Below are 22,546 nucleotides of genomic sequence, written 5' to 3'. Positions count from 1 at the left end.
TGTGGCTTTTACTTTTCTTGGTGCTTTTAACTCCACAACTGGCAATTCTGCATACAAGAATATATTTCTATTTGTTGTTTTTGGATTCCAATAAAAGATTCTCTGTGGATACATAGGATGCCCTGATTATGCTCATTTCCTTTAATAGCATAAAGGGCACAGGTATTAAGCCATGCAGCTGAGTTGTCTGGTTCTGATCCCACATCAAACAAATAATTAGAACCTATGAGGAATTTTTTTAGTTTCTTTAAAAACCCAAAGAAATGATTTTCTACATCAATTTACAAATCCCACTGTTAAGGACAGAAAAATGATTTTTATATGGAAAATAAGCAGAATGGGCATTTGAAGTATGATATATAGAATTTTAAAACTTTTTATATGTTGCTAAGTTTTCACTGACCCACTACTTGCTATCCTACATCTATAGAGGTGCCTTTACATAATGCCTGTAGCTAAGCAACCCTACTAAAAACTTAAGAACATTGAAAGATAGAGATAGGGACAGAGAGAGAGGCAGAGAGAGAGAGGGAGAGAGAGAGAGAGAGAGAGGGAGAGAGAGAGAGATTGAGATTTATTGTGTGCATAGGTGAGATGAATATATATTTACTTAAGGAAGAATCATGGATGACCCACCACGAACCAGACACTGAAATGCAGTATCATTCAGTTACACGCACAAAATACGTATTTAACATCTTCTGTGTCCAAGGTTACAAGTCAGAAACTAGGTGGTTGGGGTAAGCCACGCAGGTACACATTCTTCATGAAGCGTGTGGTCTGGAGTGTGAAACATGCCAATAATTAAGCACACATATACAGACACAAAATTGCAAAGTTGTGGGAAAGTGTTAGAAAGGAAACCATACAGTTGCAGTGTTAAGGATACGTGTGGGTGGAAGGCAGAGCTACTCCTTAGTAAGGAGCTCAAGCAAATACTCCCTGAAGAGGGAACTTTAGTTTGAGATGAGAAGGAAAGGATCTCCAAGGGGAAGCCTCTGACAGTGTGAAAAGGCACTGCACATCCGTCACTGGGAAATAGTGTGGCATCATCACCATGAACAGAATAGATATTGTAATACATGGCAGCCAAACTCATGTGATCATGCGGATTCCACATGAACCTTCCAATTAGTGCTAACTAACAAAATGCTGCAAATAAGGAAAAGAAAAAATATTCCATATGCATTCCTGGCAGAGCAGTAAGAAATTTTAATGATGTTCTAATCAGAACTTGGCCTGCCTGATCAAAGAGAGAGTTCTGCGTAATATAGCCTGGATGTGAATGTAAAAATGAAGAAAGTCTTAGAAATGGGCAAAACGAAATGAAAGATTTTGAATCATGTATATATACATGCATGTATATATGCACATATATGTAATATCCATGATAAAGCTATGTAACTGTTGATATAGGAAACATTTATTCATTCCTTTTAATAATGTTTACTGAGGACTGATGCTTTGTGTCGGGCACTGCATAAGAACAGGGATAGAAACCTGGAAAGGATAGGTTTCCTAAGAGCATGCAACTTCTGACTCTGTGGGAAAATAGATTTTTAACTATTATTGTGATATGAAAGCAATGCAATAGAATTAAGCAAATGCCTTGGGGCTATGGAGGAATAAATCCTTAACTCTACTTGATTCCTGCCTTATCTTTTCAACTTGTCTCTTGTTTTAGTTAAAACAGAGTTAATGTGATTTTCAGTGTCTTAAATGTGACATATTTTCTCATCTTTTGTCTTATATAGGCTTAACTTTGTTCCTAGAATATTCTCAACCCACTCATGCATTGCTATTGTCTTCTCACCTCTTTACACATTTACTAAAAAACACTTATTCCAAGCAATCATCCCCAAATGCCTACCAAAAGAAAATAAATATAGAAAAAAGAAGGCCAGGGACCAAGAAACCTTGGTTATAGGCCTATATTGGCTGTGGATGGTTAATTGGCTTTAGGCAACCACTTGATCTTCTGGATTTTGATTTTCCTAACTGGTAATTGGGTATAATTAGCACAGCTTTTCTCACCTCACAAAGTTGTAATCATTACATGAGGATATACAAATGAACACACCATCACAAGCATAGACACATGAAGCAAATGTCAAGTATTATTTTTAAATGCAATTTGAGATTTCCTTCTCAGGATTAAAATTGTATACTACTGAAGACAGTATGTCCCAGTTGGACTTGCTTTCTCTGAGTGACTTGGAATCTGGACTTTGATTTTCTGGGTAGTTAAGTTTTCAGGTGATTTCTCCCTTAATTGAAGGCCACCATGGGCACTGCTCTAGAACAGAAAGTTCTTTACTTGTATATTCTGCTAACACTTTCCATTAACACTGGTTTCCTTAACTTATATTTTATCTTGGTGCAACATTTTTCTCTTAGGAGTCCAATTTGCCTGTGTCTTCCTGGCCTCTGCTGTGACAATTCAGGATTCAAATGTCATAAGTGGCTATTGACGTATAGCAAATGTCATGTTACAACCTAAAGCCATGTGTGTCTTTAGCAAAGAGATGATTTTTTTTTTTTCTTTTTAATATCCAGAACCACCAGTCTGTATGAAAGTAGCCTGGATTGGCTGTGCCACTTTCTTCATGTCAAACAATCTTAACTGTGGGAAGTGTTGCTCATTCTGGGGCTAAAATTGTTTCTGTACTACTTTGGCCTCTCTGTATCCATTTGCTTTAATGGAGGAACATAGCTTTGCTTTGAAGAATACAGGTATTTGCAGATAAATGCAGAAAGTCAAGTTAAAAAAGCCCTGAAGAAGTTTGTCGATAATACTAATGAACTGCAAACTAAGTCACTCAAAGTTTGAATACTACTTTCATTCAGGGGTGAATCAGTATGAAGTGAAAATTCAGTGGAAAGATTTCACTGCAAAGCAGGTCAGCATTTACAACTTAGCTCTTTCATAGAAATGCAATATTGCTTGAGCACTGAATTACATGAACATTGAATCCTGGCAAAGAAGTTCGAAACTAATGACTATTAGGAGTTGTAAAAGATCACTATCATGAAGAACAACTTCTCCTCCTCCTCCTCCTCCTCCTTCTTTTTCACCACATCATAGTCAATGCAATTACGGATACAGACTCTTACTTCCCTTACTATGTTTATTTCCATCACAATTCATGAGGCACGTACTACAATCACTGTTTTACACGTGACAACACTGAGGCTCAGAGATGAAGAAATGTAGTTCTGTGTGCAAGGACATGATTCTCTCAACTCAGGCTTTATTAATCTCCGACCTGTTCTTTTTCAATACACCAAACTGCTTCTACAATGGTATTTGAGGTCAGAGGGCTTCTACTAAAATAAGAATCAGTAACTACATTTCAATGGTTTAAAATGTATTGAGAGGAAGAAATTAAGTCAATTATAAATGAGAAGTTTGGAAAGTGTGGTAGATTTTTTTTTTACAAGAGTCACATGTTTTTTAAAGTAATGGGGTATGCCATGAAGGAGAGATTTTTAATTCTCCTTGCTCAGTTGGAACTTCTATGAGTCAGCAGAAAATTCCAGGAAGATTATTTTCCAGTGGAAAGGCCTTTGCTTGGGTTCTCATTCTATTGCCTGTGAGTCATCACATTCATATTAAATTTATCTTTGATACTTATTCTCTAATTCAGCACAAAAACCAGCTCTGCCCTACCCTCTGATTCCTCATGAATTAAACACAATTGTAACGTACACACGGAAACAAATAGGTTAGGAAATGCATTATGCCTTTAATATATGGTTGGTGAATTTTGTAAAGCATTCGATCTTAACAACTTATGCTTTCCTTAGTATTTGTGATCATTATTCTTAATTTATGTAAAATTGAGTTACTAGATGAGATTGGAGGAGGGGATTAATTGGGAGGCAGCAGAGTTTAGATGAAAACTTTGCCACTTAAAGTTATTAAAAGCTGAAGTTGAACCCTCAACTCTGCCACATGATCTCCAGAATGCCTTTTGTGTGTGTGTGTGTGTGTGTGTGTGTGTGGTCTGGGAATCAAACCCGGGTCTCCTGCATGGCAGTGAGCATTCTACTACTGAACCACCCATGCATGCTTCCAGTATGCCTTTTAATTTTTCTGAGTCTCAGTTTCTTCATCTGTAAATTTGGGATGATGATAACATATACCTGAAGAACTTTCTAGAAGAATAAAAATAAAACATTAAAAGAAAAATTATTACAATGTAATATAGTAGATTTAAATGAATGGTGAATTTTGAGTTTTTGCAGCTTTTATTTTTTACTAAGAATTATTCCCTACCATGTGTTTTTCAACAGTATTCAAAGAAGCAAAAATAATTTATAACCATCCTAATCTTTTTTGTAAGAATCTAAGAAATCATAACATGAGGTTTTGTATGGAAAGGAACACTTATTAGGGACACTTATTCTCTTAATTTCTTTCTTTTTATTTTTTGTATTTTTTTATTGTGAAATACATATACAAAAAAAGGCAATAAATTTCAAAGTGTAACAAGTTGTTATAGAATAGATTGCAGAGTTTGGTGTGGTTTACACTCCCACAATTTTAGTTTTTTTTTTCCTTCTAGCTGCTCCAAGACACTGGAGACTAAAAGAAATAACAATATAGTGATTCAGCAGTCATACTCAATTATTAAATCCTGTCTTCTCTGTTTTACTCCTTCTTGTCCTTCGATCCTTCTACCACTCTTTAGGGGTATTTGGGCTATGCCCATTCTAAATTTTTCATGTTGGAAGGGCTATTGATAATACGGGATAGGGGGATGGAACTAGTTGATGTTTTTGAAGTGGCTGGTCCCTCTGCATATCAGGATTTATCTGACCTAGGAACCCATCTAGAGGTTTGTGCTGGTTTGAAATGATGTATGTACCTTAGAAAAGCCATGTTTTAATCCTAATTCTATTTTGTAAAGGCAGTCATTTCTTCTAATTGCTATTCAGTATTGTATGTTTGAAACTGTAATTAGATCATCTCCCTGGAGATGTGATTTAATCAAGAGTGGTTGTTAAACTGGATTAGCTGAAGGCGTGTCTCCACCCATTTGGGTGAGTCTTGATTAATTTACTGGAATTCTATAAAAAAGGAAACATTTTAGAGAATGAGAGATTCTGAGAGAGCAGAACAATGTAGCCATGAGAAGCTGACAGTCTACCAGCCAGCGACCTTTGGAGATGAAGAAGGAAAATGCCTCCCGGGGAGCTTCATGAAACAGGAAGCCAGGAGAGAAAGCTCGCAGATGACGCCAGGCTTGCCATGTGCCCTTCCAGCTGAGAGAGAAACTGACTGTGTTCACCATGTGCTTTCTTACTTGAGAGAGAAACCTTGAACTTCATCAGCCTTCTTGAACCAAGGTATCTTTCTCTGGATGCCTTTGATTGGACATTTCTATAGACTCATTTAAATTGGGACATTTTCTCAGCCTTAGAACTGTAAACTAGCAACTTATTAAATTTCCCTTTTTAAAAGTCATTCCATTTCTGGTATATTGCATTCTGGCAACTAGCAAACTAGAACAAGGTTGTAGGTTTCTAGAATGTAATCTTAGTGTGTGAAACTTTTGTAGAAGCTCAGATAAAGCCCTAGGTGTTCTGTAGGGTTGAATTGTCTTTCCTTAAATCTCAGATGCCTGTGCTTTACTTACTGCTCTTGGTAAATATTTCCCTAGCTGTGAATAGGTCATTAAATTTCTAGACCTTTTACGGCCCTGGATCCTTATCCCTTTGGACAACCCAAGCAGTTGGTTCAGCAGAGACCAAGGTATGTGAGTTAATGATGAGATGCATGCAGGAGAACATGGGTTGAGAGGGTGAGGGATGAGGCACCCCCACCAAGACCCCACCCATGGCAAAGGATTTCTTTAAGAATTGCCAACCCCTCCTGACCTGCCCTGGAAATTTTACAATCAGAGTCCCTCCTTGGTGGCAGACAATGAAAAGCTGAGCATCACCCTTTATTGCGGCTTTCATGGACTTTTCTCATTACTATCACTAAGTTTTTTGGTCAACAGTTTCTAGAGATTTTGGCATTCCTTTGCAGACACCACTTCTTGTAGGGCAGGAGTTCTGGACTCTGGGCTCCGGAGTCAGCTTACCTGGGTATGAATCCTTACCAGCATTTCCCCGCTGTGTGCAATTGATATTTTCTGGGCTTCAGTTTCTTTATCTGCCCCATGGGGTCCCCAAGTGGCTCCTCAGGGCTGGGTGAGGAAGAAATGCAGTGAGTAAAGTCAATAAATGTTATTAGGTTGTGGTGCAGCTACTAGGTGGAAACCAAAGGTCAGTGGTAGCCAGGTCTGAACTGCAGGCTCTAGATTCATCTGGGGCTGGAATCATTGCCAATTCCAGAAGGGCCACAGATGCAGCCAATAGCAACAGCATTTGTGCTATGCCTGCTGCTTTTCTTCAACATTCTGATTTTTTTTTCTAGCTTTCTTTATTTGTATAGTATAACATAGATACAAAGCGAAGAAATAAAAAAGCAATAGTTTTCAAAGCACTCTTCAACAAGTGGTTACAGGACAGATCCCAGAGTTTGTCATAGGCTACCATACAATCCTCTCATATCTTTCCTTCTAGCTGTTCCAGAATATAGGAGGCTAGATGGCTTAAATACTTTTTTGTCATCACAATCAACTTTTTCCTCTTCTTTTGTATATATGTGAAAAATAACATATATACAAAACAGCTATAAATTTCAAAGCACAGCATCACAATTAGTTGTAGAACATATTTCAAATTTTGACATGGGTTACAATTTCATACTTTTAGACTTCTACCTCTAGCTGCTCTAAAATACTGGAGACTAAAAGAGATATAAAATTAATGATTCAGCATTCATATTCATTTGATAAGTCCTATCTTCTATGTATAATTCCACCATCACCTTTGATCTTTCCATACCTCTCTTTAGGGATGTTTGGGCTATGGCAATTATAAATTTTCCACACTGGAAGGGTTTGTCACTAATATGGGGTAGGAAGATGGACCTGTCTGATATTCTGGAGAGGCTGGGCTAGGTTTCAGTATTTATCTGGACCAAGGACCCAACTGGAGGTTGTAGGTTTCTGGAAGGTTACCCTAGTGCGTGGAACCCTTGTGGAATCTTATATATTGCCCTAGGTGTCATTTAGGATTGGCTAGAATGGTCCAGGTTGTGGGTTGGCAGGTCATAGGTAGCAAAGTCTACCTGAAACTTGCATAAGAGCCACCTCCAAAGGAGCCTCTTGACTGTATTTGAACTCTGTCTGCCACCGATACTTTATTAATTACACTCTTTTTCTCACTTTTGGTCAGGGTGTAATTGTTGATCCCATGGTGCCAGGTCTAGATTCATTCCTGGGAGTCATCTCCCATGTCTCTTCATTTCTTTATGATAATAACTCAAGTTTTTAACCTTATTACATATCTAGGTTGCACACACTTCCCTGGAGATAACATGATTTTCACAGTAATTCTTCCTTTAATGAGAGAATGTCACTTTTTGGCCTTCCCTCAAATTTATCCATGTGCCTGTTCTTATACCTGGAGCTTGTGTTTGTGACAGTCACTACAGTAATGTCCTCCAAAGACCTTGGTTCCAATATAGGCCTCTTTCCGACTGAGTTCTGAAAATGCGATCTGGCTTTTTTGAGTTGGACCCTGATGACTACAATGACATGCCATTTTCCTTAGAAATCCTACAATGCGAAAGCTTCATGCCAGTTCATGATACCCTTCTCTTTCCTTCTTCCTCTTTATTTAAATACTTCTCATCTCTAACTTTTCCCCTTGCTGACTACTAATACACTTTAGTAGCTAAAGGGTATTCTAGGTTACAGCCTGGTACATCGAGTCCTGGTGCCACCCAAGAAAATAGTGACTAGTCTTTATTAAAGCTTTGTATTTATTTATTTATTTGCTTTTCATCTGGATGACTATTAGATAACAATGTCCAAGAAGTCTCTTATGGGACACATGCATTTTAAGCTTGTCATAAGAATTACACATAGTGTGTTCATTTGCTGGGTAAATGACACATATGTAATCCCACTGTAGGATTTTTTTTTGAATATTTGGAAGACATAAGTTTCCTCCCTCATCCCGAAGAGGCAGAGGGTTTTTTTTCCACATCTTTATTGAATTTTCATTATTGTCACCTGGGAAGTTATTACAGAATCTCAGATATGGTGTGCCAGACAGAATAATGGCCACAAAAGATGTCAACTTCCTCATCCTTAGAATCTGTGACTACATTAGATTACAAGGAAAAGGAGAATTAAGGTTATTTATAAGATGATCTTAAAATAGAGAGGTTATCTTGGATTATCCAGGTGGGCCCAATGTAATCACAAGGGATCTTAAAAGTGGAAGACGAAGGCAGAAGTGGACATTCAGAGAGAGACAGGACAATGGAAGAAAGTCACAGAGATGCAAAATTGCTGGCATTGAAGATAGAGGAAGAGGAACCATGAGCCAAGGAATGTGGGTTGTCTCTAGGAACTGGAAAAGGCAAGAAAACAGATTATCCCCTAGAGCCTCCAGAAGAAATATAAACCAGCTGACACCTTGATTTTAGCCCATTGAGACTTAACACACTTTTAAGTTACCAAATTTGTATTAGTTTGTTACAGCAGCTGAATAAAACGAATGCATGTGTCTTCTTTCCTTTCTTATATACTAAGAGAAGGATGAGATGTTGGTTAAGTTTGAATGGTTGTTGAAGGGAGAGGGTAAATGAGGACACATTTTAGAAAAGGCATAATTAAACTATGCTAATTTCTCATTTTTTTCTAAATTCTCTTCATCATATCTCTTCCTTAATACTGCCAATTTACTATATACTTGGAGATGAATGGAAGCAGTCTTTGAACATTTGTGAATTGAATTAAATTATAATCTACCCTGGTTGATAGGACAGCCCCACCCCATCCAGAAAACAGATTGTCATTATGAAATTACCATTTGAACCATGTAGGTATGTCGAAGATAATTTAAAATGGCATATTATGCATTCAATATGATCACTTGGTTTTATGTAACTGCATCATTGCAATTTGTTCAAATTTTCCTAGTTAAAAGATAGAAATGGGATACTGAGCAATTTTATTTCAAATAATTCTTGAAACCAGTGAGACAAGTTATTTTTCTGTGAATCCAAAATGATTGTATCTTCATCTTTTCTAAAGACTCTAAGATACTTTGGAAAGTTGAGTGCTGGCATAGAAAACCCATGCTCATCCATCAGCACCAGAGACAGAACCAAGCAGGTCAAAATCTTGACTAGATAGCCAGTCTATACTGGAGACTTAAAATAATAAATGCATAAAACTCTAGGTAAATGATTCTGATTTCTCATCTCTCTGTCCATTTCTCTTCATGTTTGCACTTGCTACGTTTCATATGAAATGTCAGAGTAAACCATGTAGCATTACACTAATAATAGGCATCCATCATTAAATACTAATGGAAATAATGACATAAAGTTTATTATAAGTCTGGCATTTAGAAAAGATTTATTAAGTTGTTGTTACTACCCATATATTTTCTGGGTGAAATTTTAGAAGTGTGAAGTCTTGTTTACTTCAAAGCAAAGGTAGCCTTAACAGTTTTCTATGAAATGCAGTCGATGTATTGGTGCTTGTAGCAAGGGAGGGGTTTAAGGACAGGAGAGAGTTTTCTTTACTCAAAGAATGATAAGGTAATTTATGTACTCTCAGACATTACTTAAAAGGGATGCCAAGCGGAGCTTTAAAATGAAAAAAAATTATTGTTTTTTACTTTGCAGAGAAGCTCGGGTTGGATTCTGAAGTTGCCAAAGCAAACACTCTGGGTTTTGTTGGATGTCTGTCTTCAGTCCAGTACAACCACATAGCACCTCTGAAGGCAGCCCTTCGCCATGCCACAATGGCACCTGTGACTGTCCAAGGGACTTTGACAGAATCCAGTTGTGGTTCCATGATGGATGTGGATGTGAATGCAGTAACCACGGTGCATTCTTCATCAGGTACCTGCAAGTGAAAAATAGCCAAAAGAATGCTTAAGGGAATTTCCCTCATTAGGACTGTTTGTGTTTTCTTCTAGAGGCTTCCAGGTTGAAGGGTTTCTTACTTTGTATGATTGCAGGTGTTAAAACATCTGAATAATCTCTTGTGGGTGATATTTTAAGCATATTTTAATGTAATTGTATTTTAAATATTATGGATAATTAGAACTAGAAGAAGATTTGCATGTATCACATACTATGTATTGATATATGTGATATACATCCATATGCTTAGTCAGAACTGTTTAAATGGCTACTGTTTTGAGGATTGGGGAATTAAATGGGCAAGGAGGCAGGCTGGTTGCTGGACTGATGTTATGATTCTTGTAATTAAAATTATTCCTTTTATAAAGATCAGAAATACCTACAGCACTGTTAACAGCAAAATCATGCATCTTGTTTCCATTTTATAAAATATCTTTTCTATCATTTTTGAATTACCATCCTCCTTAGTTAAAATGAGGGTTTAACATATTAATATCGTATAGATAGACATGTAAAAATAGTAGAATCTGCATTCAGACTAGGTAGTTGTGGTAGTTCTTAAAAGAGTGAGCAGGGCTTGTCAGATATTTTGGAGAACTATTTCTAAATATCCAGGATGGTTGCTTTGTTCAGATTTGAACAAATGTTCAATTTGACTGCTCATATTGGTATGACTTGTGCAGTTTGAGGATCAGTCTGAGTTTTTTTTCAATAAAACTTTGTAGGTTACTCTGATACTGCTCATCACCCACGCTCTCACAACGCACACTGAGAATGACGGTGATTGTTGAAAACCCACTGTTACAAAGTGCTTTGGACTATGGTGATTTTCTTGCAAGTTGATGACTCTTCCAACAATGATCTGTGATAGGTATCTGATGTGTAGATAGGAAGAAAAAAAGTTGGTTTGCTTTACTGAACAAGCCAAAAAATTGGGAAATTTGCACAAAAATATAGATGCTGTTTCAGAAGAGAGTAACTTTATCCAAAACCCTTGGCCAAGGACTCTTAATACAAAGCAATTATTTTTATAAAAGAAATGCTTCTTATTATTTTTTATATTTTAGAAAATATTTAAATTAAACATATCCATCATTCTGCTCTTCCACGAATGTCCTGGATAACCATTTATACCCTACATCTTATCGTTTTTATTTTTAAAAGTCGTCTGGCATTGTCTTGCATGTCTCACTCATCATGCATCTATTAAACACCTACTTTATGTTAACTTCAGTGGTAGGTGCAGATTAAATAAATAAATAAACAAACCCTCAAATTTCCTAATTTCATTAAACTGAAAATCTGGTGCAAATTTATGGGTCAAAAGGTATGGGGGTGAGGTGGGACACCTGAGTATCATCAGTCTGGTTAATGCTACAACAGAAGTACAAGCAGAGTTCTGGGTAGTACAGATCACAAAGAAAGGAGCAAGTAATTCTTAGAAAAAGTGATGATAGATGTAGAGAGAATCTGGTCATGCGCAATCGCATATCAAGGCTTTTGCAGGTTTCAGAAGGAAGGAGACCATTAAACAAATGCTCTGTAAGAAGAGATACTTTTCCTGAAGGGCTTTAGAATGTTTGATAATCAAGGATTAACCATGAGGTACAGGTGGAGGATTAAAACATTTCAAAAACAATGAATTCTATAAAATGTTAGATCATACACTTTGGACATAAAAAGATGACATGAAGCATTTAAATCCATAAGAACTCTTCTCCATAGCCCCATTCTATTTTCAAATAAAATATCTATAATATGGGTTTGGTTCTCTAGTACCATTTTGACTTTTATCTTTTAATAACATCCCTATATGCTACACAAACACTTCTAGATGAATGCTGCTCTTGGCTAATATTTTGCTTAGTGTTTCAAATATTTTGTGAATTCTTCTAGAATCACTTGAAGACAGTATAATATACCATTTTCACTGTCATAACTGGTGCAAAAATAGTCACTCTTGGAAAACTGATTGGTTTCCAGTAGCACTTAGCCATTGCAACATCCAATTAATCATCAAAGACTGAAGATTTTTCCATACATTTGTGAGGTATACTATTAAGCTGAATCATCATTTTTTTTCACCATTCAAGGTGGGGGGAGGCATTAAAACTAAAGGATTCTTTTGAAGTTGTTAAAACCAATTTAGACATGACCTGAACAGAGGCAGCACAATTGAAATAAATGGGTAAATCTCCTTCCAGGATGGTTTCCATTGAACATGGATGCCAGTATTTTGTTGTCATATGACTGAAGTTGTCATCTTATTAGAGCTGATGTGTTTTATTTGTGGCTTAAATAAATACAAGAGGGCTAAACTTAGTAAACTGAGTATGAGTATCAACATTTCATCAATATATATGGCATCTAGAAAACTTGGTGAAATCAAGGCTTTAGTTTTTTACAAGGGTTAAATGTGGTGGAAATCAGTGTTGAATGGAGGAAGAAAAAGAAGTTATGATCTGAACTCTGATGGATGGTTAAGATTTTAATATTTATAAAGAGGCATAATGGTCAACATAAACATAATTAGAAGCAAGACTTATTGAGCGCCGTCAATGTGTTATGTACCATTATAAAACTACTAATGAACTTGTATAATTGTTACAAAGTCCTGTGAGATAGACTATCATTTTTTCCCATTTTATAGATAAGAGAATTCGCTAATGATGTCACAAGGTAGTTTATAATTAATTGCCCCTTAAGTAATCAATTATGAGCAAAGAATGGGAACTGAGTTCCTTTCTTCACTGGGAAGCAGTGAAGGATAATGGAAATGGCATGACTGGGCATTTGGAGATTTAAATCCTGACTCTGCCATGAATGAGCTGCAGAACTGAACAAGTTATTGACTGGCTCACATTCAGTGTCTTTATCTGTGGAATAAGATAAAAAAACAATATCCATACCATAGTCATTTCCTGAAGATTAAATGATATGGCATTAATAACAGCTATTTATTGAATTCATAGCACTCACCAGGTCCTAAAATTACATGTGCACTCTAAACATCCATAAAGGTGGCATGGCCCCCTTTTAAAACATGCAAAATTTTATTGAAAAGTTTATCTACCTTGCTCAATGCGACTGACAAGTGGCAAAACAAGGGTTTGAACCCAAGTTCCTGTGCCTTTAAGCTTGATGTTCTTTTTCTTGTACCATATGTGGTAATGCATGTATAGTACCTCTACATAATAAATGTCCATGGAGCACAGTCCCTCTTTCATCAGCAGGGATTGCTCCTGGGGGTGTTAATTCTATGACACTGTTGTCCTTCCTTGTCAATGGAATCATCTTGCAGCTCTTAGGCAGAGAAACAGGAGTGCTCGAGGTTAGAAGTCCTTGTCATACGCACGATCTGAGGAGCAATGCAGCAGGGTACATGAGGGCCCAGCTGAGGGCATAGGGGCAGGGTGCCACCATCATCTGGGTTAATTTGTTATTCTACAATTTACATGTAAGTTAACAGGGCTAAGGAGCTATGGGACACAAGCAGAGTCAAACTGCTTTTTGTTTGTGTATGTGTGTTTGAAATTCGTCCTCATTTCCACATTGTAGGTCCCTTGAGTGAGGAATGAGGTTTTGTTTCTTTGACCCCTTTCAGATCCCTTCGGGAAGGCAGATGAGCGGGAACCACTTACCAACGCTGTTCGCAGTGATTCGGCCGTCATTGGAGGTAAAGCATTCTTTGTTTCTGAAAGCAGAAAATTTATCAGTGATCCTGGACTGTGGAGAAAGTTATCAGAAGCCTTCGTTAGCTATGGCCGTAGAATACCCAGAGCTCCAGTTGATCTACAATTCTGCAGTCTTTTTCATGAATCTTCACGGGTGCTGCATAAACCAAGGCGGCTTCTCCCCCAGCGCCAGCTGCTCTGCGGAGGCAGCCACTTCCTTATCCATCCGGCATCTGACACTAGTCAACAGCTGGAGCGTTTGCTTGCCGAAAGGCAGCGTGCGTGCATCATGCTCATCTCATCCAGTTGTCAGTGTTTCTAGAGCACAAGCAAAGCAAACCAGTAAAACTACATCTGGGAAGAAGCATGTTGGGACCGCGTTCTGGTCGGGTTTTCTCAACCCAAGTGATTTGGGTTAGATCTAACGAGCAGAGTGAAACCCGCAGGACTTAGGTTTCAAACCCAGCCGCACAGATGGTTACAGAAGCAGGTCTTTCTGCTCTGCTGTGAGCTCAGCTTCCCCCCCCCCCCGCCCCCACTTCACTCTTCCATTTTCTCATGCCTCTCTGCCTCATTTCTGTTTCTTCTGCCTCAATTTGGCTACTGCCTGGTGGAATTTGATTTTTCTACCTTTGTCTTGCTAACCAGAAAGACTCCAAAACTCTGTTTAAGGTTTTACCAGGGACAGATTAAATTCGTTTCCATCCAAGAAGCATAGCCATAGCCTGTGACACCATCCCTAACTTCTAACCTTAAGAGAGTCCAACTTAAAGTTTGTTTGGCATGAAATGTGTGTGGTAGCTCTTCCTCTTCTTACTGTTTCCCAAAGACTTACGTGACTGCTGACTTCTTCCAACCCTTTTCTTGCTTCTTTCAGTCTCTTGAAATAAAGCAACATCATCCCATCCCCATGAGAATGTTCCCAGAGGTTTACACAGTCCCAAACCCTGAATATCCAGGCATATAAGAAACCAATTTCATATTTCATTTCTTAAAGCTGAAGCCCACTCATAGGAGGTGTGTCTGGGGTCGGGGGAGGAGTCACACTTGCTATCCCCTAGTTTAGTCATGTTTATTTACTAGGGTAGTTTTTCTCTTCCTTTTTCTAAAATTGTGGCAGCAAATGCCACATAATGATGTAGAAATATAAAAATGTAATTGACATTAATCGTGGCTTTAGCACTACCCTCAGTTAGTAGGAGATATGTATTCAGTGTTTCTAACTCTCAAATATGCATGCTGATGCAAATCATAATGCAGGGTGCCCAAAAATAACTCCCTAAAATAATTTTTTTCAATATCAATTCCATTTAGAAAAATGAATCAGCAAAATATAAAATCATTAGGAATACATTGCCTTTGAATATCAGACATTCCTTTCAAATATTTTAATGTGGAGAAACCTTCATTGAGGCAGAGATGCACTCTCCCACTTCCAAATGTTTGCCACTCCTTGGCTGACTGTGCTCTTTGTGTCCCAAGAGATTTCCTGGCAAATGTAGGGATGAGACCTTATGACCAGCCAGAAAAACTTGCAAAGCAGAAACAGCATGATCACATGCTGTCAGAGAAGGGGAAATTTGAAATGCTTAACACCAATTGGTCATCTTAGTCAACTCTGAGACTCTCAAGACATAGACATAACTACTCTGAACTAAACGGCATCTAGGAGACTGCAGAGCAGAGAGGAATTCCCTTAAAGCATGGTAACCATTTCACTACTAATGGAATATTTTCTTCTGGGAAAAAAACATGTAGCATAAACAAATTTCCAGCAGGAAATCATGCATTGGAATGTGTGATATTGAAACATTATTTTCTAGGATCCTTAAGTCATTCTAAAGTAGTCAGGTCCTAAATACAAACCGTTCTGACACATGCTTTAAAGCATGTTAGAGAAACTTAATAAGAAAAGATTTGGTAGTCCAGCTCCATTATTTATGCAATGGCATTCTTGTTCCATCAGAGAGGCCCCTGTATAATATAAATTGGTTTCCTCCATAGTTATTCTGAGATTTATTTTAGTTACTAAAGTCTGAGAGCATTTCAGCAGGTCTTTATTTCTGGAAGTGTGGCAGAGACTTTTGGTTTTGTTGTTTCCTCCTAAGTGCCTCCCTTGTCTAGACTGCATCACGTCCCATGCCTGTATAGCCTGTAACGATTTCCTTCTCTCTTCCTTTCCTTTTTTTCTACAGGGGTAATAGCAGTGGTGATATTCATCATTTTCTGCATCATTGGCATCATGACCCGGTTCCTTTACCAACAGAAGCAGTCGCATCGTACGAACCAGATGAAGGAGAAGGAATATCCAGAAAATTTGGACAGCTCCTTTAGGAATGACATTGATTTGCAAAACACAGTGAGCGAGTGCAAGCGGGAATATTTCATCTGAAAAACTGCAGGGTCACCTAGTACTCCTTTAAAAACAAAATAATTGTTTTCTTCTCTTCTCTCTGCTGTCTTTTAATTTTGACAGTTCTCCTTCCCTCATTTCTTTGCCATTTCTTCTTTGGAAAATACCTGCCTCCACACAGCATCTATCCCTTCTTTCCTGCCCAGGAGATCAGGCAACTACGGCCACTGCCCTCCGCTCTGACACCACCTACTGCAGTGAGAATGGCCACTTGTGACCGACTTTGCTACTCCAGACCAAGGAAGAGACACATGTGTGCATAAGTACATATTCAGTTCTGTACTTTCCAGTTTCCAAAATGAGCTCTTCAGTTTCATAGCCGTTCAATCTCGCAGGCTTACCTTGCCCCTGACCTCTGTGACTCAGACCTGTAACAGTCCTTCCTAACATTCTCCACCATCTGAAGTCCATTCATAGGGGAGAACCCAGCATAGAAACAGAGGGTCCTAGAAGACTGGGTTGGTTCCCCAGCATTTTGAAAGGAACAAGAGATGTTTGTTTCATGTTGCTTTAAATTTCCTTGCCATGTGCAACCCTAGTGCTCTAACCCACCCCCTTTTTACACCCTGACTTGTATTCTCTGGCAATTAAAAAAATAGGATTTCTAATAGTAGAGGGCAATTTTTCTACTCCTGTCACTTTAGAACAACACACAATTGCATCAACCTAGGAGAAACATGGGAAATAGTTGCTTGGAACTAGAAGCTAAAGAGAAAGCACCTACAAACTAGATAACTTCAATAATGTCTCTTCCCATTAGCTAGATTATTCTTGGGATTATTTACCAAGGTAATATATGTATATGTGTGTGTGTGTGTGTATGTATATATATATATATATATATATATACATATACACACATATATGTATACTGCATTATATATTTAATTAAGAAGCCTAAAATAGGACCTGGTTCCATGAAAGAGCTAAATCTATCTTAATTCAGCATAAGAAAAAACCTGCATGAAAGAAGAGAAATACCAAACAGAATTCTTCCTTTCTATCCACTCACTAAAGATCTGCTGAAGAAAATGAATGTGGGTTTCACATTTTACAGCACACATAATGAATCAAACTCTGTTGGCTGAGCAATTTTCTAAGAGGTTTACCATGCACTGACTGATATGTGACATTGTTGTCTCTCTAAGCTTGATTTCAGAAGAGTCCTTAGGTTCTGTAGCAGGTTGCATTTTCAAATCTGCTGCATCTTATGCCTAAAAGAGCCCTGGACAAACATCTTTTTGGCAGGCTTAAACTCGCAGATGAGGTGGTGTCAAATTTTAGAGTCTTTACCCCTTTTGATACACAGCATCAAAGAAACATAGCCATTCCTTTAAAGAGGCAACTCAAGCTCATCCAAGAGGTGTTGGAAAGGATCCTCGTGATGTTGCTGCAGTCATATGACTTACTTTTTGCCTCTGGACCATCTTGGAGGAAAAGATAAGGGGGAAATTATATAAATGTTCCAGTATATTGGAAATGCCAATATAATGATCCACAGATGTGGAAAATACATGCCGACTCTCTTTGCAAGACAGATTTGATTTGTAATGCACTTTCCTCATTGCTGTTCGCCAGCCTTGATGGTTAGCAACTGTTCTATCTTGTTCTCAGTGTGTATAATTCATCTGATTAATTAACACAACAGTTGCATGAAAAGACTCACAATGATGAACTCATTCAATCATCCCATTTCCAGGCCACAGCTTTCTCTTCCAGTAGCAGAAAATGTGGGGTAAAGATTTATTTTGTAATCATGCTTTCCTAACTTCAGAATATTGTTCTAAATACACATTCTTAATTTAAAATTTTGTACTGATTCTTACCTAATCTTCTCAGCAACCCCATTATATCCTTTTCCTACTATATTTATCTTAAAGTGATTCTACCAAAGCACAGTTTTTTTTCCTTCTCGTTTTAATAAGATGAATGATCTTTTAATAAGAGGAATGCTCTTTGAAACTAGCTTGTCCCTGCCCTGCCCTCCCTTATTTCCAGTTTTCACTTTTGAATTTTCTATTTCCATGAAAAGGCTATATAAATCAGCCTTTTGCCTGGCCACGTATTCCTATGTCCCATGAAATGAAAGTCATTCTAAAGTGCAGTAGGTTTAGCCTGAAGCATCTCCAGTAATGAAATGGAAAGGAAAAGGAAGGGGCAAGTAATAAAGTTGGAACTCCTCATTATTCAGCTCTCTGAGCAGCAGTCTATGCTTTGCAGACATAAAGCTGATAGAAGAAAAAGAAGACTAGCATAAGCCAACTCATAGAGTGTTTACTTTTCTCTTCTACTTAAATATGCTTGTACCCAATTCCATAAGGAGAAGAATTTGCTCCTCTTGTATCTGCATACCTCCCCATATCTGAGAACTTTGTACAGGCAATGTAAAGACAAATGCCAAGACATAGTGTATTCTGCACACCACTCTTATAAGTGGAGTCTCAGGGCTAAATCAGAATTATTTTTACAGAGTTGGATTATTTCTTAATGCCCAAGAACACACCCCAACTTTCATTAAATGTACATGAAAAGCAAGCAAGCTCCATCCTCCAAAACTAAACATAGTTTATAGCTAGGAATAAATGCTAATTGCCTGTTTTCCCTTGGTAGTACCAAAACCTATGTGGTTTTAGGCAATCATTCAATTTTTGAAAGTGTTTTGATCCTTGAACACTTATACTCCCAAACTAAATATTTAGATATTGAAAGCATTTTCATCTATCCTAAGATGCCTTTTGCTATGTTGGTGTTCTGGTTTCCTGACTGCATGCTCTAACAAACTGCATCACCATAATCTCTTCCACTTTTAACCTTCAGTCTTTGGTAGCTGCAGTTTACAAGGTTTATGGAATCGGTCAGCTACAGTAAAACCAAAAAAAAAAAAAAAAAAAACCTGGGCAATTTCAAATTCTAAGATGTTTGTCTCATTGATATCATGTACACCAAACAAACCTATCTTTATGCTAGGAACAGTATATTCACTCACCCTAAAATATATTTACACCTATCATGTCGTTCATTGTGTGCATAATTTAGATTACCATGGTTTCTATGTGAAAATTCCTGCAGAGAAAGACATTTGTTGTTTCTCCAGAGATATTTTTTATGAATAGCTTAGTCTCTTGTATTCACTTTCAATTGTACATGGGAGATTTATCTTTAGGATACTGGGGCTGATTTTTTAAAACAACATTTTTTGCTTCCCTTAGTAATACAATAGATGGTACTAGTCTTTCTTCTGCCTTTTATCAGATGCATGTCCACCACAGGGTAGCAATAGTAGGATCAGAGCAAAAGAAATAGATTGTTCACTTCCTTCCTTTATTCTTCCATGAAGTATTTATTGAATACCCAGTGCTCCAGGGACTGTGTTAGGCATTGGATATACAAATACAAATTCCTTCTCCTTGGCACTTGGAAAGCTCAGAGACCAGCAAGGGAGGCAGATATTGTTGTAATAGAGGTATACATAAAGTGCTATAGAATGTAGAACATAGATCCTGAATAATTATTTTTTGTAAAACACCTTCTAGAGACTGAAAGAAAAAGTTCTGCATAAATATTTGTAATTTTATTTCTCATTGGTTCTATAAGCTACTTTGTGTCTCCTCAAAAAAAATATCTGTCTGTGCTGACACATTCTTAAGGAGGAAGGGGGGTGTATTGACTCCTTAGGGACAGCCAGAGAAAATCATCCCCATCTCTAATGTACTTTGTGACAGGCTGACTTCTTTCCATCTTGCTTCAGTTCTGGTCAGAGGACTCCAAAAGTCCTCCTTCCCAAGGTCACATCTAAGTGACAACTCGGGAACTTATTTGGGGAGGAAGCAATGACCTCCACTTCTGCCCCCTCCTCTTCTTTGCCCAGTTCTTTTGTCACCATCTCTTTATTATCTGCTTCATGTCACTGCTCTTACAGACTTAGAGACACTTATTTGAGGGGTTTTTGTTGTATCCAGCCTTTTCTAAAACTTCCTTTATCCCAGTGAACCATTTCCCTCACCTTAGGAAGATCTCAGAACCAGATGAAATATATCCTTCAGTCAATAATTGCCAGAAAATCATTGTCCAAGAGAGGTTTCCCTCTGTGTCTTGGGTCAACTTTTCCAAACCCAGAGCTCATGTGTGTCACCTGTGTGCAGGAAGCTCATTCATTCACAGGAGCATCACTGGGAGGGTACAAGCAAAGCATCTTCCTCCTAGGCATTCAGGGCACTGGGAATCAGGTCCATTGTATTCTTTCTTGTGAAAAGCCTTGACAATTTGTCCTCTTGTTCCCTGGCATCCTTTGAATTCCCCCATAGCTACAATCCATCAAAACCACATTGTAACACCAGTCTACCAAGAGGAATTTGAGATAAGGTGTGTACCTCTGCCACTCATTCTTCCTTAGTGGAAAAGCTTGGACTTACTTAACCCTGAATTACCCTACAGGTCACCTGGGGACCAAATAAATAAATAAACTCTATTGTTCCTGCAGATGACAAAGGTGTGAAATGGAAGAATATACAGGCAAACTCAAAACCTTCAGGATACTTCAAAGACAACTGAATGCTATTTCATGTCTCTCATGCAGTTTGAAAATGCTTTCTTTAAAAGACACATAGCACCACTGAATTCCATCCATACACTGTTCTTGCACCTTTGCCAACCTCTCTTCCATCTCCACAGCCACACTCTTACTTTTTAAGCCATCCAGTTTATAGTATATTGATTGTCTCTAGTACTCAGCTCTGCTCTCCAAATAGTTGAACCTCCTAAAGGGAAAAATATAAACACATTGTAAAAACAGGGTTTTTATTCCAGCTTCCTCCAGGAAATTCAACATACGTAGTTCTGGTATGGAGAGACACATTCTATTTTGTCAATTATTTGAATTCCTTCTACTATTTAACTGCACTGCATTTTTGGGGGATGATTTATCTCTTAGTTTGCACTGCAGAGGAACAGCAAAAAGCACACTGTTTAGTGAAACGTGCTTTGTAAGCCAGTCGTCAGTCTTTTCTAATGTTTTTTGTCTACAAAGCAGCTGAGCAGACATAAGCAAAGATTAAGGCAAGGAATCACTTTGCGTTTAGGCCACATGTGGCCGCACACATATCAAGAGGATGGGGCATTCCTGTCCCAGGTGAGGATGGCTGCTGCTTCCCCCAAAGGCAACAACTTTCCCCACTTTCCTGGCTCCTCCTTCTGGAAGCCCTTCAGTGCATTTGAATAACAGTCCCACACATTAAGGATAGGGGCACTATCACAGGCTGTGCATAAGTAATTCTTGACTCACCTTTGCATGACATTTTGGACAACCCTTTCCAGTGACATGTTAATTTTAAATGCTTCATTTCATCATGATTTTCCCAGGGTGCTTTAGAGCTATCACCACAATGATCTCAGCTGCTCAGATTGAGCATGTCCTCATCGAGATGAAACTCTAGGGAAAATAAACTGTCACTAAGATTCTTAGGTCCATATCCTGAATCTATAGAGCCTTGGATGGAGGTCTTGGGGCTGTGGAATCAGTCTAATGGTCATCTCTCCCCTTCATTGGTCCTGACATCACTAAGTATGTCATTATAAGAGGAAGGTAAAATGCTCTCCATGCCTGATCATGAGTACTGACAGATATCCACCTTCTGATTCTATATAGAAAGCCATCTTCTTCAGTTCTTTCCAGGGAAACCCTTTAAATCATAGCACTACAAAATTAGGAGAGCAATCTGAGGCCATGACAAAAAGCGAAGCTAACTAATTCAGTAATTAAATCATTATCTAATTTTCATTACTATCTTACTTTTACCTGCTTCAGACTCTAGCAGTGGTTTCAGAGGGCATGAAAAGGTACTGGGTATGCAGCAGGACCATTGTAGTACCTTGCAGGTTCTGAGATGGGCCTCTCTATAAATAGTCTCTTTCATTGCAACTTTAAAGAAAATAGTAATGGGTACTTGCTTAGTCATACTTTTCCATTATAACCAACCCCAATCCTGAAGTTTTACATGAAATTTCAATATAATCTCTTCTGTTTAAATGGCAGTAAGTGTCAGTGTGTATAACCTTGTCCTGCCTTAAATATCCAAGCAAAAAAACAAACAAACAAAACAAAACAAGAAAGCCAAACCTTGCTTAAAACAACACAGTTATATTGTTGAGAGAGACTCCATATTTGGGCCAAGACCAAGAATTTTCAACTTCTGAACCTTGTAGTTGACAGACCTCCAGATATGCTATCCTTTCTCAGATTGATGCTTCTCTCTGTCATCTATAAGAGGCAAAAAGTCTACAGAGCTGTCACTGGGAATGGTGGAGGGTGAGCCAAGAGCACACCTTTGGAACATGACTCGGAAGAAGTCAACACACTTCTCATGTAGAGGGCCAGAGAGCAAATATTTTAGGCTTTGCAGGCTAGATGTGTCTGTCTCAACTACTCAACTCCACCATTGTGGCAAGAACAGCCAT

The 22,546-nt window shown here is 38.1% G+C and overlaps 1 protein-coding gene across 5 annotated transcripts in view; it reads left to right on the top strand.

Moving 5' to 3' along the window:
* CNTNAP5 (contactin associated protein family member 5) overlaps nt 1-16,124 on the top strand; it is an 818,968-nt gene extending 802,844 nt beyond the window's left edge. For all 5 annotated transcript variants that reach the window (XM_077153509.1, XM_077153505.1, XM_077153506.1 and 2 more), the window contains 3 exons: nt 9,764-9,982; nt 13,611-13,682; nt 15,876-16,124. In XM_077153509.1, the coding sequence (XP_077009624.1) occupies nt 9,764-9,982; nt 13,611-13,682; nt 15,876-16,072 (488 nt within the window). In that variant the 3' untranslated portion in view covers nt 16,073-16,124. The remainder of the gene's footprint in view (nt 1-9,763; nt 9,983-13,610; nt 13,683-15,875) is intronic.
* Nucleotides 16,125-22,546: the final 6,422 nt, after the last annotated feature.

Source organism: Tamandua tetradactyla, chromosome 3, assembly GCF_023851605.1.
Source record: "Tamandua tetradactyla isolate mTamTet1 chromosome 3, mTamTet1.pri, whole genome shotgun sequence".
In the NCBI taxonomy this organism is placed as follows: domain Eukaryota; kingdom Metazoa; phylum Chordata; class Mammalia; order Pilosa; family Myrmecophagidae; genus Tamandua; species Tamandua tetradactyla.
The sequence above is the reverse complement of the archived record's forward strand: the minus strand, read 5'-3'. Positions and strand labels throughout refer to the sequence as shown.